This window comes from Zeus faber, assembly GCF_960531495.2.
Source record: "Zeus faber genome assembly, chromosome: 11".
NCBI lineage: Eukaryota > Metazoa > Chordata > Actinopteri > Zeiformes > Zeidae > Zeus > Zeus faber.
Genome location: NC_137205.1, coordinates 3,828,464 through 3,845,031, shown reverse-complemented (window position 1 = coordinate 3,845,031; position 16,568 = coordinate 3,828,464). Strand labels below are relative to the sequence as shown.

Below are 16,568 nucleotides of genomic sequence, written 5' to 3'. Positions count from 1 at the left end.
TATGAGGGAGGGCAGGATCATGATGGGTGCCAGGTCCGCAGCTACGAGTAGGTGTCCTATTGAAGTGAGTGATGCTGCATGACTGGCTGCGTCATCAGCGGCGTTGTTACCTTTGGTTATAATGGTGTCAGTTTTGTGGTGTGCTGGGCATTTGATGATGGTGAGCGCAGTAGGGAGGTGCATGGCCTCTAGCAGCTGGGTGATGGCATCCCCATGAATGATGGGTATGCCGTCTGCTCTGCGGAAACCTCTCTGTTTACATATATTGCCATGAACATGACATACCCCGTATGCATATGCTAACTGTATCCCGCCATGCCCAGGAAATACAGCATGTCGCCCACCTTTGTGGTTTCAGGGCGTTAACTACTGATTGTATTTGTGATGGGACGATTAGTCTCTTGTCGCCCTGCAGTTGCATCCCCAAGTAGTTAACCTCGGGCAGAATTGTTGCTTATCTTTGCAAACTTTGGGGCCCCTAGTTCCCAGTCCCAGTGCTGTTAATGGCCCTCAGATCATGTACCAAACGATAAGCATGAGAGTGTGGTTTCTTAATTGAGAAGAGGAGTGGACTGTTGCAGGAACTTTGAGGTTTTCCTCAACGCCACGCTGTGTTCAGTCCTGCGATTGTGAGACTGATCCCTTCAGTGGCATGTGGTTTGAGAGGATACAGTTTTAGGTGGGGTAGTCTAGCTCCTTTTTTAGTTTTATGTATACAGGTTCTGCTGACTTTACATATCCTTCATCTGTCTGTTTTGTGTTTTGACCATACTTCCTGTGGTACTTGGTTTAGCAAGATCTTGTGTTCTAGGGCCATAAGCTGTCTGGTGGGGACACGCCAATTCCTTAGGATGCTCTCTGCCTGTCCTACATCAAAGACTTGCCCTGATATTCTGATGAATTGGTTATCGGGAGAGACATGGATGTTCTTATTGCTGGTGGGCTTCTAGTCGTGCACCTATAGCGCTGCGTTGACCATTGGGCCTAGTTCATGAGCCTCGTGTCCTTCGGGGTAGAGTTCTGGATCTGAAACTACTCCTGTAGTTCTGGTGACAGTGTTACAGCTGCGGCCACAGCTGCGGCCACAGCTGCGGCCACAGCTGCGGCCACACCTTGGGGCCCGATGTATAGGTCCTGGCTGATAATGGAGAACAGTTTGCCGTTGATTAGCTCTTTCGAACATGCGTTGTAATCGGTATGGCATTGAGGTCAGTCATATAGGAGCGTGCAGTGTAGGGGCAGGACTGGACTGCTGTGCACATAATGTTAGCTCTTAGAGGGCACAGGATGTCTCTTCCCAACAGACTGATGAGAGTGTTTGCTGAGTATAGAAGTGGAGCAACTATAGTGCATCCTGCGATCAGTATGGGATCGGCTGTGTAAGGGGTGTATAACTTGTGTTTTCCCAGAAAAGCCTATTGTTCTGATGGACGAACTGGACAGGGGGAGACTGGAGCCGTTTTTCCCAATGCATGAGTATGTCTTGCCTGTATCTACCATAAAGCTGTGTTCTTTCTTTTGTATTAGAACTGGTATGATTTGTTTATCCTGTGGTTGTGATGAGATGATCGGTGACATCACTTCCCCCTCCAGCTTCCACCGCTAGTATTGTCAATTCAGTGGTGGGCCTTCCCCGTGAGACGTTTGGTTCCCTGATGGTTTTTTAGGGCAGTCCCTTCTTAGGTGGCCGGTTTGCACACATCCCCAGTATTGGTAGCTGTGGTGTAGATTTGGGTTGGATTGGTGGGATCTGTATTGTGGTGGGAGGTTGTCTTCCGCCCCAGTGCATCAGTCGTCCTCGCATCATAGGCCTCCCTCGTGGCGTTGTGCATCCTCTGCCCTGCATGGGGCGAGTTGTCCCTTGTGGGGTTAACATGTACATGAATTGGCTGAAGCGGTGCTGCATTAGGGTTGAGCAGTGCTCCTGGAATCTGAGGGAGAACATGAGCACCTTGAGCACCACCGGAGCTTGAGCCGTTGTTGCTCCTGGGTTTTGGGTTTGGACAGTCATTATCACAGTGACTTGGGTCTTCATTTTTTCTTTCTTTTGCTTGTTCAGTTCCCCCAGCTGCAGTTGGGTCAGCTTGTTGGCCAGTTGTTTGTTTAATTCCTCTGCGTCTTGTCTTTTCTTCCTGCAGTTTTCCACATGGTGGATAATGTGTTCGGAGAACACGGGCCAATCCATCTTCATCAGCCCCACGATGTTGTCAAATCGTTCCTGCACTTCCTGTGGCATCGCCTTTTTTATCATCAACATAAACAGTCGTTGTGTGGTGCTGTTGGTATTCCAGGTGCTCTCTGTCTCATCTTTCCACTTGCGTTGGAAGGCGTGTATAAACTTTGATGGACATTCCTCATCCTTCAGAGTTTCTCTCTCGTGTAGTTTCTTGTTGAATTTGATGTGTTGATGATGAAGGAGAGACCACTGACGCTGACTTGAGTAAAATAATAGATTTATTACAAAAGAACAGCATCAGACCAGACTTGCCTAGTACATCCGGGAGAGAACCGTGCCGGATGGATTCTCTGTCGAATGAGACTCTGGCAGACTTTTATGCTTGCCCAAAGACAATGTTGACCCTTTGGTTCCCCTACATAGGTCACAGGACACATTTCACCTCCCTTATCACCGGGCCCCCTGGCAATGGGCTCTCTCTCTTGGGAGCCCTGGCACTGTCTCTTAGTATTTATCTTATACGATGGTGCTGTCTTGGGACGCCACACATTCCAAGGCCCCTCACTAGCTTGGATAGATCCATTTTCTCTGGGTAATATTTTTTTTAGCTCTGCCCATATCTGGTTGTGGTGTCCACCAAAACCCACGTTGTTGGCACTATTGCTGGTCACTACTCTTGACAGCATTGCTCCGCAGAAGATTTCTTCTGTGGTGTGTTTCCCTGCTATGTGCATCAGCACAGCCTTGATGTCTTCCAGGGCCAGTGTTACTCCTGCCGTGCTTTCTTCCAGTGCTGTTATCCATTTGTTTGCTCCTTCGGTGAGAGCTGGCAGTCAGTTTGCTAGGCCCACCATTTCCATAAACGACCATGGAACATAGCGTCGATCGCGTCCGGGCCCTTTTATTACTAGGCGGTACATGATTTCCCATTATTTCTCATCGTCGGAACTGCTTCTTCTGTGCAGCCGTCCTGCGTCACTTTTCCACGTTGACCGACACTTTTGCTTCCAAAAATCGACTGTGTCTTTGTCCTTTTCTTTTTCTCCTTCAATATGTTGGGACTTGAGCATGCCGTTCAGTACAGTGTTTCCCCCTCTTCTTGTCTCCATTTACTATCTGGGTCTCCCCGTGATTTCCTTGTGGATGTTTTCCTGTGTTGATCTTAGAGCTCTGTTGCTATGACTTCAGTGCTTTTGCCCACTCTGGACAGCATTTCCTCGAGTTTATTTCTTTTCAGTGGAGTCTGTTTGATTCTGTGCATTGATGAGGCACATGGCAGTTTAAGCTGAGCCCACCTTCCCTCTGTTGGGGTCTTGTTTGTTTCCTGTCCTTGGGGGATCATGTATCCCTCCAATTTGATTTTCTCCAGCACTTTTGATAGTCCAGCCTATCGTTGAACTCTGCTCTGGTGTCTCCCTCTACTGTTGTTTGTTGGTAGTGTGATTGGTCTTGGATGTTCTGTGATGCCGTTTCTGTGTGTGAGTCATCAAGCTCTTCTTCCGGCCGGGTGCCGGATTTGTCTGCCTTCCCTTTCTTGTATTTTCTTCTTTTGCCTATCTGTCCTTCCTTTAGTGTTAGGGTTAAGTCTCCCTGTAACTTTCTTGTCACTTCTCATTATTTATCTTGGGTATGGCCCTGTGGGTATTGAGCCTATTCTAAACAGGTTCTTATCATGTGGGTAGGGTGGTGGGTTAGCTGAATAAGGGGGAACTGTGGGGTGGGGTCTCTGACCTTCTTTTATTTATTTCCCCTTTCCTTTCTCTCCTTTCCCTGGCTTCTCATTATCCTCCATCACTATCTTTCATACTGCTTTAACTGTTTGTTGGTGATTATTTCCCTCTGTCTGAATGAACTTAGCATTTCCCTTTCTTTTGCTCTTTTCCCTGCCCTCATGTCCCGTGTCTTTGGCTTTGTGATGTTTTATGTTAGTTTACATCTCGCTACAACACGCCACGTTAAAAGTGTCCTCTTTTGACCACTGCTGGATTCTGTCATGCCATTTTTTCATGCAGTTTTGAATTTGTTTTTTGTGATCTGGATGACGCCTTATGATAAGCCTCACTGGTGACCCCTTTGTCGTCATAAAGATTACTCAGGCAGAGGCCTGTGAATTATTGCGGTCGGAAAGATTCAAGCCAAGGGCTGTGAATTATTGCAGTCGAAAAGATTCATGGACGAGGCCTATGAATTGTTGCAGTTCTTGACATGTAGCGCATGATTTTACTTTAGTCTCCATATCCGCATCCATGTGAGGCCACCACATGTAACTTCTTGCCAAACCCTTCATACGGCTCATTCCTGGGTGTGACTGGTGTAATTCTTCCAGCATATGAGCTCGTCCTCTTTCTGGTATGACAACCGGGCTCCCCACAACACACAGCCATCTTGTACACTCAACTCACATTGTCTCTGCCGATAAGCATTAAAGTCAGTGTCATGGTTATCTGGCCAACCTCTCAGGATATACTCTAGCTCCTCTGGTACTGACACAGGACACTCCGGTAGTGGGAGCTGGCTAAGAGCATCTGCGTGGCCATTGTTACCTGCTCTGTAAGCAATGCTGTACTCGTATGCTCTCAACAGCACAGCCCATCTCATGATCCTCTGTGACGCCATCTGTGGTACCGCTTTCATCTCGTGAAGTAGACTTGTCAAAGGCTTGTGATCAGTGCAAATCACAAACTTTCTCCCATAAAGATACTTATGGAAGCGCGTTACACCGAAGACAATGGCTAGACCCTCTTTATCTAACTGGGAATAGTTCTTTTCTGCAGCATTGAGCGTTCTTGACATAAACCCGATGGGTTTCTCCTCTCCATCTGGCATGCGGTGTGCTAACACAGCTCCAACTCCATACGGCGAAGCATCGCACGCCAGTATTAGTTCTTTGTTTTCATCATAGTGAACTAACACACTGCTTGACTGTAACAACTCCTTGGACTTAGCAAAAGCTTTCTCCTGCTCTGGCCCCCAAGTCCATGGCTCCTCTTTTCTCAAAAGCTTGTGTAGTGGTGCCAGGAAGGTCGATAGGTTTGGAAGGAACTTGTTGTAGAAGTTTAACAGTCCCAAGTAAGCTTATATTCAGTCACTGACGTAGGTGCTGGCGCTTCCTGCACTGCTTTCACCTTTGCTGGCACTGTATGAAGTCCCTTGGCGTCCACTCGATGTCCTAGAAATGTCACTTCCTTCTCCATGAATTTGCATTTGCTTCGTTTTAGGCGCAAGCCTGCATCTTCTAGTCGCTCTAACACTAAATCTAGTGTGTGGATGTGGTCCTCATCATCCTTTCCTGTCAGAAGTATATCATCTAGATACACAGCCACATTCTTTAGTCCCTGTAGCACACCCTCCATTGTGCGCTGGAAAATAGCTGGACTAGAGCTCACCCCGAAAGGTAACCTTGTGTATGTGAATGTGCCCCTTGTGTGTATTCACTGTTGTATATTTTATAGCTTCCTCCTCAAGCACAATTTGTTGATATGCATGACTCATATCGAGCTTACTGTACTTCTCTCCCCCATCTAAGGATGCAATCAGGTCCTCCATTCTTGGAATGGGGTATTGTTCAAATGGAGACACTTTGTTTACTGTGAGCTTATAGTCTCCACAGATTCTCACTTCACCATCTGGTTTTAAGACAGGCATGATGGGTGCCGCCCACTATGAGAATTTCACTGGCTCTATGATTTTTGTTTTCTCAAGCCTCTCCAGTTCATGTTTCACTTTTTTCTTCATCGCAAAAGGTACTGATCTTGGCTTATAAAAGCATGGGGTGGCGTCCCGAGCCACATGTATTTTAGCAGTGAATCCTTTCAGCTTCCCTAACTCATCCTTGAACACTGTTTCATGCCTTGAGAGTACTTCCTGTACAGTAGCCTCACTATCCACTATCTTGTGTACATCTTGCCAGCCTATGGGTATTTTTAGAGCTTTTATCCAACTCCGCCCGACTAGACTCGGTCCCGAGCCTTTGACTACAACTACTGGTAACATCTTGGAACTGCCTTTGTACTCTACTGTTAGTTTTGATGCCCCACGTACTTTTACCCTGTGACCACCGTATGTCCTCAGGTTTATCCTACACTTCTGTAGTCTAGGCTTCTGTACCCTTCATAAGTTGCGGAATGTTGCCTCTGCCATTATGGTCACCCCGCAACCTGTGTCTACCTCATAGGTTGCTCTTGTGCCATTTACACTTAGTTCTATCTTGATGGGCTCTTCTTTGGGAATCACTATCTCTACCTGCATGTTATAGTCATTTCTGTACTCTTTATGCTGTGATAGGCAAAACCTCATCACTGCTACTGTCCCCTCCATCTTCTTGCATGAAATTTGCTCTCTTATCCTGCTTTTCACTCCCCCCTTTCAGCTTTTTCTCGCCTTTCCTCTTCCCTCTATCAACAGGTTTTGACCTGCAGGCTCTCTTAATGTGACCCACCTTCCCACAGTTATGACACTTTTCATCCGCAAACCTGCATTCATTGGCCATGTGGCTTATTCCCCCACACCTGTAGCATTTCCCACGTCCAACCTGCTCTTTTGTGTACGTATCGGACACTTTGCATATGGTACATGTCGCTCGGCTCCATTTAGCATTGTCTCTCGTACTGTTCAAATCTTTAATGTCCTTGTTCGTAGCCTTCATTGCCTGCGCGTACCTCAGTGCAGTCTCAAGCGATAAGCCATCCTCCGACAGCAGCCGCCGCTGTATGCGGTCATCGTTCATTCCACAGACTAATCTGTCCCGCAACATTACCGTCAGGGTGTCTCCAAAGTTGCAGTCCTGTGCAAGCCTCCTTAGCTCCGCCACGTACTCTATTACACTCTCGCCGGAATTCCTACTCCTGGTATTAAACTTCCACCGCTGCACTATCTCACTAGGCTTCGGGTTGAAATGGTTCTTTAACAACCTCACCAGTTCCTCGAACGACTTGTCTCCCGGTCGCTGCGGACTCAGCAGATTCCTCATCAGCGTGTAGGTCTTCGCGCCCACACAGCTCAGCAGCACGGCTCTTTTCCTCTCTGCATCGCCGATTCCGTTCGCTACGAAGAAATGATGCAGGATCTCGCAGTACTCTTCCCAGCTCTGCGACTCGTTGTCAAAGGGTGCCACCGACCCCACTGTAGCAGCCATGTTTTTGTCTTTGTCTTTACTCCGTGATAAAGGGAGCGCCCAGCTTCTTCACGCTTGTAGCAGCACGCCCGTTACCGCGATAGCCTTAGCTTTAGCTAAGCTAGCTACGCTTCACTCGGTAACAACTTTCTGCTCAAACTCACGCCACGGTTTGTCGAACATTCTTCCGGTTTATCCTCGTCGCCATATGTGGTATCTTGGTATTTTGCCGTCAGGTAACAGAGACAAACTCCTGGTTTGTTCACCTTTTATTAACAGTCTTCAGCAACAGGTGGCGCGGCCGTAACATGCCAGGCTGGCTATCAGTGCAACAACTTAGCAGAGAGAGCGAAGGAGCATTTACTTAAGTTAGAGTCCCTCTACTGGTGAAGTCATATAACTGCACTCTATCACATATATACACACACTGAACTTAGAACAGACCAGTGTTTCTAGTTGCAGCAGCGCAATACTTCAATAACACAAATTGTCAAGTAGGGATGGTGAAATTAAGCTTTCTGAAAGCATAACTGTTTACCCAACACACAAACTGTGTTGAAAATGACAAAATAAAAACCTAACGACTACCAAGTGAATATATACAGTAGAAGAACAATCTTTTATTGTCACACAGCACACCACACTACAACACATGCACGCACACGCTTTGGAAGGTGGCCGGTGAAATGAGGCCTCTGCGTTTAACCCATCCTGGCTTGTCCTTCCTCCGGGGGCACAGCCAGGAGCAGTGGGCAGCATTCGTGGATGCGCCCGGGGACCTGGTGATGAGTGTCAATTGCTGGTCAGACGATGATATGTGCATGTTTTTGGGGGGGGGTCCTTACTGACGTTAGGTGGAGGAAACCCCATGGGAGCACGAGGAGAACATGCAAACTCCACACAGAAAGGCTCCTATTTGTGAGATAGCCCACCCGGAGCACGGTGCCAAAAGCGCCCCAGGCGGGAATTGAACCCAGGACCTTCTTGCTGTGAGGCAGCAGTGCAGCACCTGATGAGGTTTTTACACTGTTTGTGATATTGTGTTTTATTTTTATACCAGAACATATTATGATGAATACACCTGTGAAGTATTGTTGTAATGTAATGCAATGGCCCACAAAGTGAATGGCCACCCGGCCATATGCTGGTTGTGAGTAGGTTTTGCCCCCAGAAATAGTCATGGTCTGGGAGATTTCCCTACTCATTTGTGAGGAATTGTAATATGGACACTTACGTGTCCAAGGAGGGAATTGTCAAGATAAATACGCACACATACATATATATTAATCACACAAAGCATTGTGTAACAACTGTCTTTGAGACCTCACACAACATCCCGCGATAACTCACACGCACATAGTCAGCAGTCTCAAATAACAAGGAGCCACACTCTGAAAACGGCCATCTGTGTCGATTGAAACTGGTAAACCAGTCTGGAGCTCGCCCAGAAAACTGGAACTTGCCCTGCAAGTTCCAGGAGGCACACTGCTCATCCCCCATGGAGGAGCTAACACTATATAAAAGACATACACACAAAGAACTCTGGACATTCGTGGCTTAGAATCTCACTGTGCACATTCAAACTAGCATTCCCTCCATTTGCTTGCTAAAGAACTGCCATGAAAATCAAAACCAACAAAAGAATCCAAGCCACATGCCATCTATACAAAGAAAAGAACACCGCAGTATTCACCACACTAGCGTTCGCAATCGCAATCGCGAAATAACACAGGTATCGCCTATCTACCTATCGCTTAACGGCCTGGTCTCGGAAAATAACTTCGGTTGTTAAGTGAGGAGTACCTGTACAACACACACACATCAATATATGTGTGCAATACCCCATATTATTTATTTATTCTTAATTGTTAAATGTACCTCACAGGCTCAAGGCTTTATAATGATATCCTATATATAAATAATAATAATAATAATAATAATAATAATAATAATAATAATAATAATAATAACTAGTAGTTAACAACAAAATAATAATAAATGACTCCCTAGTTTAGAGTACAATTGGTCCATCTCAGTGGACTGCTGCGCCCTCTAGCTTTTCGGAGGGCTGGATAATATTTGAAAGAGGAAGAGACTGCGGCGACGACGACGACGACATGGCCACGTCCAGCCTGTTGAGGAGTATATCCAACTGTGGCTTCTCAGGTACACCAAACAAATGTCAGAAGGAATTCCAGCCCCTGCGTTTTACTGAATATTGTTTGTACTGTGGTAAATCGCGGCCAGCGCGGGCCGCTTTGTCCTGACGTTTAGGTCTCGGAAAGTGGGACAAAGGTCACCGTGCTTTGATCGGTTCAAGAGGTTTATTCGTCACATACATACAGTATACTGTACATACGTTCATAGGTATGTATTTGTCACATACATACAGTATACTGTACATACGTTCATAGGTATGTATTTGTCACATACATACAGTATACTGTACATACGTTCATAGGTATGTATTCGTCACATACATACAGTATACTGTACATACGTTCATAGGTATGTATTTGTCACATACATACAGTATACTGTACGTACGTTCATAGGTATGTATTTGTCACATACATACAGTATACTGTACATACTTTCATAGGTATGTATTTGTCACATACATACAGTATACTGTACATACGTTCATAGGTATGTGCAGTGAAATGTCTTTGCAACGCACCGGGAGATTAGGCACAATAAGTTCTAAACCGAACATAATTGCTAACCTAATTTCTACCTAGGTAATTAACTGAAACTAACTGATTCCTAAAACGTAATGCAGTTAATGAATAGAATAATATAAAATAAAAATAAAATCAAATAAGACTCCAAAAGGTAATTCAGAGTGGGGGTACGAAATATAAGTAAAGGGAATAGAGTCATGCATATGGGATGGGCTATTTGTATATACAGATATGTGCAGTAAAGTGTATGTGAATAAAGTGTGTGTGGAGATATACAGTACAGTATACAACAGTACGACACAGCAATACAGTAACACCGAACAGCACAGCAATACAGCGCAGTAACCTAGAACTAACTTGTATGTCCACGCTCAAGAATAAACATTTTTTTAGTTGGGCAAAACATCTTCCTGAGTTTTAATTAGCATTAATATTTCAATTTTAAAATATTAGTTTCTGCCTACATATATATATAATTGGCAGAAATTAATATTTAAGTTCAGCCAGGATAGCTCCAAATAAAACTGTTAAACTTGACAAAAAAAAAAGAGCTGTTCATCACCCAGCGAGACTCGGTTCCCTTTATTCCTACAAAAGAGAAGGAGAAGGAGGAGTTTGTAATAAAGAGGGACACGGCCATCCCGGGGTTTAATTTTCCAACTGGACACCTGATTGACTGCACTCTTGCACAGAAACATTTCTATGTAGTTTTATCTTGTGGTTCTATGACAAAGCTGCGTGGCTGTGCGCACTTGGGGGAAAAAAAAAATATAGACCTCTCGCGCAGAAATAGACAACAGCTGCACGGCTCCACGCGGACCCTGCATGACTGACGTGGCTGGTGGAGCAGCAGCAGTGCATGCAATAAGAAACAGCATTTGACTCGGCCAACGCGTCTGGTGGACTTCTACAGTGATACCGTAGTGATATCGCGTTCCCAACGGTTTGATATCATACTGTGTACTGTTGAATACCTATGGACATGCACCATGTTTGAACACAAGCTGCCTCATAATGCCGAGTTCAGACTACCTGATTCTGGCCTGATTTTCAACTCGCCGACAGGTTTTTGGAGATCACCGAGCTAATCCCCAGATGTGAGGAAAATCATAGTGTGGACTGCTCACGACATCCGACAGCTTGCCGAGCAACTTGCAGACACCGGCGAGTCCCGCACATGGTTTCCATGGTGGCACTTCTCTAGTGTGTTTTCATGACAAAACGTAGATTGGAGACCTGACAGATTCGTCTGGGATGGGATGGGAAGTTGCTGAGGAAAAGCACATCTGATTCGCTCTGCTAAGCCTGCTGGCTCCATGACCCAGACCAGGAAAACTTTCAAGAAAATTAATGAATTGCATAATCATTCTTCAGGACTTGACCAATGTCAATAAAACTAAATCACTGCAATATCCAAAACCAATGTCAATACAGTTAATGTAATGCAATAAATACAATTGGGAAAAGGCTCATGCAATGCCAGTCAATACATTGCCAATACCTCAGGACCCATACTAGTCCTACATAGAAACCAATAAGTAGGCGGCTACAGTGCCTTGATACATACAATTTTACACATAACTGCAGGCTGTACGTTCTATTTAGTGTGAAATTATTTTATTATCATGGGCAAAGGTCAAGGTTTGTTTCTGGTGTCCTTGTTCGAGTATGACGTAGGGTTAGGATGATGGGTAGATTATTTTTATTAATGCATTTTTTTCTCCCATTGTGATTACCTGCTGGGTGTTGGTGAGAGTCTGAATCTGTCTTGTTTGTTTTTCACTAATAAGGATGTTCACAAAAATATGTGTCCTATGATGCAACAAATATATTTGTTTCTTAACAAAATGTAAGGTAAAGTGATTCCATCAGCGTTTCTGTTATTCAGTAATTGCCAGTTTTTGACCGGGAATATCTGTTGAAGTCTGACATATCTAAATCTCTCCAGTCATAACGTCCGTTGAAAATCCTCCAAGCACAATTTGAATTAGTGCTGGTTGGATCGTTTCGATAAAAAAAATTAATTTCCGCGCTCTGCAAGTTGCAACGGGAAGTCAATCAGTTTGGATGATCTGAAAGCTTTACCTCTAACCGATCACGTTTGTCGATAAAGAACTAAGCCCTCCCCCGTGGACACACGGAGTGGAAACGGAGCCGCAGCTTCTAGAACTTTGAGGAGAAAGTAAGATAATGTATTGTTGGGACACATACATCCATAGTTGGGCTTTTTTTTGGGGGATATTTAAGTTCCGACCTGAAGCAGATGGTAAATATCCATTGTGAAAAATATATAGACGGTCCGTCCTGATGAATTTGATTCATTTACCGACTTGCCATATATATTTTGTTTTTGATTTGATCAAAATTTTATTTTAGTGAAATGGTAATTAAAGCGACTGCACTTGTTATTTATTGTTCACTAACAGAATTTATTTGATTTCAAGTAGTAATCATAATTTTTATTTATTTTTAAAATGGTGTTTACTGGCGGGACTTATTTTCTTTATATTCAATAAAAAATATTATACATCTACATGCCTTGATGATGTCATTCTCTATATAGCCTGCTTATCAATTGTTTTTAAGCTCAATAAACAAAGATAATATTTGACCGGAATCTCTACCATTTGTCCGGGAAATTGGAATCTTCCAGGACATGTTGATCGCGGAAACTCTGGATTCCATTACGTTTCTGTGCCATGAAATTTTCATGTCCTTCCATGCCTACAGTATGTAGGGTCATCTATTGGTCATTGGTCATAACTCCTGTCAGTCAACTTGCATATGTTTATTTTAGTCATGCTTATGTACTGCTAAAATGCATGTGTATATGTCCAGAAAATGACATTTCTGATGGTGTTTTCCCAGGTCTTGTGTCTCGGTTGGCCTTGTCCAGTCCACATGGCAGAGTGTGTGTGTCTCCATGCCTGCACTCCCAGCAGAGGAGCAACTGCACCTCGTCCAAGATTAAAGTAGACCTTAACAGTAGCACCGGTAAGTTTTATGCATATAATAGTAATTTCAGCAAATGGCTTCAATGTTCTTACTCACCTTATCTCTTTTATGAAATAACTTGGCTGTTATATACAGATAATTATCTAAATTGATTTAAAGTATTTTTAATTCCAATGTATCATTGAGGGTAGTCACTGGACATGTCTCTTCCATGCATGTATACATGGAATGGTGATGAGCTGGGGGTCATTTTTTTGTGTGCTTTATTAATGCCCCTGACGGAAATTGGAGCAGTGCGGTTCTGAGATGCCTAGTTCTTCTCACTTTTCTGCAAAAAGGGAGACATGTATTATTACAGTATTATGATATACTCTTATAGAACAAAAAATACAATTCAATTGTCATGACTGATTGTACCGCAAGCGAAAGAAAGAAAATGTCAGCTGTTTGGAGGTACTTCAAGGTAAACAAAGAAGATAAAAATCCAACGGAATGCAAGCTCTGCTCAGCCAAAATATCAAGAGGTGGTACGAAAACTAGTTCATTCAATACTAGTAACATGATAAAACATCTTAAATCGACATGAGGTGGAGTTTGCAGCAGTTGACAGCAGCAACTAGGCTTGGGCCATTATTCGATAATATCGCAATATTTTCCACCATATGCAATATTTTCAGAGTATCAAAATATAGCTGCTAGGGCTCAATGATTTGGGAAAGTAATCAAATTGCGTTTTTTGTTTGACCAATATTGCGATTTAGTATGCAATTTTTTTTTTAAGTTCTTATGTATTATTCACTAAACACAAGCAATTACTCATTCCATAGTATGACCAACAAAACATTGGATACCGTCAATATATAAAGTGCTCTTTCCTGCTTATTCATGTGTTGTGCTTCCAGGTGTGGCGGTGATGCAGATGCAGAGTCCTCCAGTCAACAGCATGAGTTTAGAATTCCTCACAGAGTTCAACATCACCCTGGAGAAGCTAGAAATGGACAAGAGCTGCAGAGGACTGATCCTCACCTCGGTATGTTGTGGGCTTCTGGAATAGTCACCTGTTCATGCAGCAGTACAAGGGTGATGATTGCCCAGGGGATTGACAATTAACTCATCTCAACCAAAAAGGTCCTGGGTTCGATTACTGCCTGGGGACACTGGGTCATACTTGCATGGTTCTCCTCCAACATGAAAAAGGACCCCAATTAAAAACATGTACTACGCAGCAGGGCTGCCCACTGCTCCTGTCTGCCCCTGGGGGAAGGACAGCTAGGATGGAAGAAACACAGAGGACAAAATTCTCTCTCCTCTCTCTACTTTTCCATTTATATTTACTTTTCGTGTAAGTGATGCAATGGTACAGTGGGCTCATGGTTCGGTATGTATCACTGTTTTGGGGCCACGCTACGGTATCGGTATCTTTATAAAATAATAATAATTATATATATATATATATATATATATATATATATACACACACACACACACACACACACACACACACACACACACACACACACACACACACACTGGTACCTTGATTTACGAGTGCACTAACATACAAGTTTTCTGAGTTCGTTCCGCAAGCTTCAGGTACGCCACCGCTAGTTGGCGTGGCGAGCGAATCCGGCCAGCATCCCGCGTCTCACTCCTTCACTTCACGTGGTTACCTGACCGTGAAAGCATCTCTTTTGCGTTTTCTGCAGTTGTTTTGCCCCAAAAAAAGTGTTCTAGCCATGGGTCCTAAGAAAGTAAGTGCTGAGAAGAAGAGGATTATGTCGATTGAATTAAAGCATGAAATCATAGAAAAACATGAGCAAGGTTTGCGTGTGATGGAATTGGCAACTTTTTTGAAGTGAAAGTGAAGTGGAAAAAAAAAAAATTGTTACAATTTAGTTCAGCAATAAAGTGTAGCAACAAACAAAACGACCGAAAAAGCACAAAACTAACTCCTCCAACCTCCTCCGCCTATCTCCTCCACCCTCCACCTCCGCCAGCATCTTTCGTTAGTCCAAGTCGTCTGATCTCCAAGGTAAATACACTTTATAAAACCAGTTTATTTCTTTACATTCTCTTTTATTATGTTTTATTCTTTTTTTATACAATATTTGTTATTTATAAATACATTTTCTTATTTAAAAACACGTAACAAAAAAAAATTGGGGTCGTTTTTGTGGGGCTGGAACGGATTACGGCATTTCAATTAATTTCAATGGGGAAAATACGAGCAGACTGAATTACGAGCTCTGTCACGGAACGAATTAAACTCGTAAGTCAGATATATACATATATTTATTTATTTGGTCATTTATTTATTTTGTAATTTTATTTATTTATTTACATTTTATTTTATTTATTTTTTTAAGTTAAAAGGTGTAAAAAATATTTTTATAATAGTCTGCCATTAATAACTAGAGTAATGCATTGTGTGTATGACTGGGGACGGGGGGTTAAAGTTCATTGGTGGGTTGTAATAATTGGCATAAGTTCATCTGATTGGAGGGAAGGTGTCCAGGATAGTGGATAATTAAAATATTAATTTCCATTAATATTTTTTTATAAAAAGGTACTCCTCACTTAACGACTGAGTTCTGTTCCTCGGGCCAGGTCATTAAGCAAATTGGCAAGGACCCGTGTTATTTCTTGGTGGTGGTGGGGGGGGCGATTGCGAACACTAGTCTAGTGAATACTGGCAGACTGCGGGAACGAGACTAAGAACGGTGATGCGCCATGAGATGCTTGATGCTGAGACGCCGCATGCCTCGGTATTGTACGCAGCGCACAATACTGACTGGGCAGAGAGTTGGTCTTAAGTCTGAACAGTCGTTAAACAGGTAGGTCGTTCAGTGACGAGTACCTGTATATAATATTTTGAAAACGTTTCACAATAGAAAATAAAACCGGTATTATAGTTAGTTATTTTTGTGTAGAAGAGGTTTAAACAGTATTCTTCACACATAAATAATAATAGTAACTTAATAATAAATAATGACTTAATGAAATAAAACCTCACAGCCAGACCAGTGCATGTGTGCCTTCACTTTGTGAACCAACATGACAGTGAGTGCGCTCCTTTTCAGCCAGGGCAGGCTATAGGCTATCTCTTACATAGGGTGGAAACATTTGCCAGTGGCAGGAGACGGCATCTTAAACAAACAACACAACATGAAACTGTAAAACTTGACCAAAAAAAGAACGGCAGCGAGACTCTGTTCCGTTCATTCCAACAAAAAGCCTTTCAAAAGAATCAAATCGTTCGTGAACGACCCAACACTAGTGCGAGTGTCTGAAGAGAAGTCCGTAATAAAGAGGGACGTGGCCATCGCAGGGGGTTATTTTCCCACTAGATACCTTGATTGATGGCACTCTTTACAAAAGCATTTCTACCTAGTTTTATCTAGTGTTCTTATTGAAAAGTTTTTTGTTTTTTTTAAATAGACCTCACACAAAGAATAGAGAAGCAGCACATGGCACGCCGCGCCCGTACACTGCACCAACATCTTCGGTAGACTTCTACCAGGGTATTGTAATACCGCAGTTCACGTGTGCATATAGAACCATAGGGGATGTACCGAGCGGTTCGTGTGTGTGTGTGTGTGTGTGTGTGTGTGTGTGTGTGTGTGTGTGTGTGTGTGTGTGT

At 43.5% G+C, this 16,568-nt stretch overlaps 1 protein-coding gene across 2 annotated transcripts in view; it reads left to right on the top strand.

The window, feature by feature from the left end:
- The first annotated feature begins 9,346 nt into the window (after positions 1-9,346).
- Positions 9,347-16,568, top strand: part of eci1 (enoyl-CoA delta isomerase 1) — a 50,802-nt gene continuing 43,580 nt past the window's right edge. For both annotated transcript variants that reach the window (XR_013844400.1, XM_080009611.1), the window contains exons 1-3: positions 9,347-9,455; positions 12,842-12,967; positions 13,831-13,958. Coding sequence is in view for 1 of the 2 variants with exons in the window: in XM_080009611.1 (XP_079865737.1) it covers positions 9,407-9,455; positions 12,842-12,967; positions 13,831-13,958 (303 nt within the window). In the remaining variant the exon portion in view is untranslated. The remainder of the gene's footprint in view (positions 9,456-12,841; positions 12,968-13,830; positions 13,959-16,568) is intronic.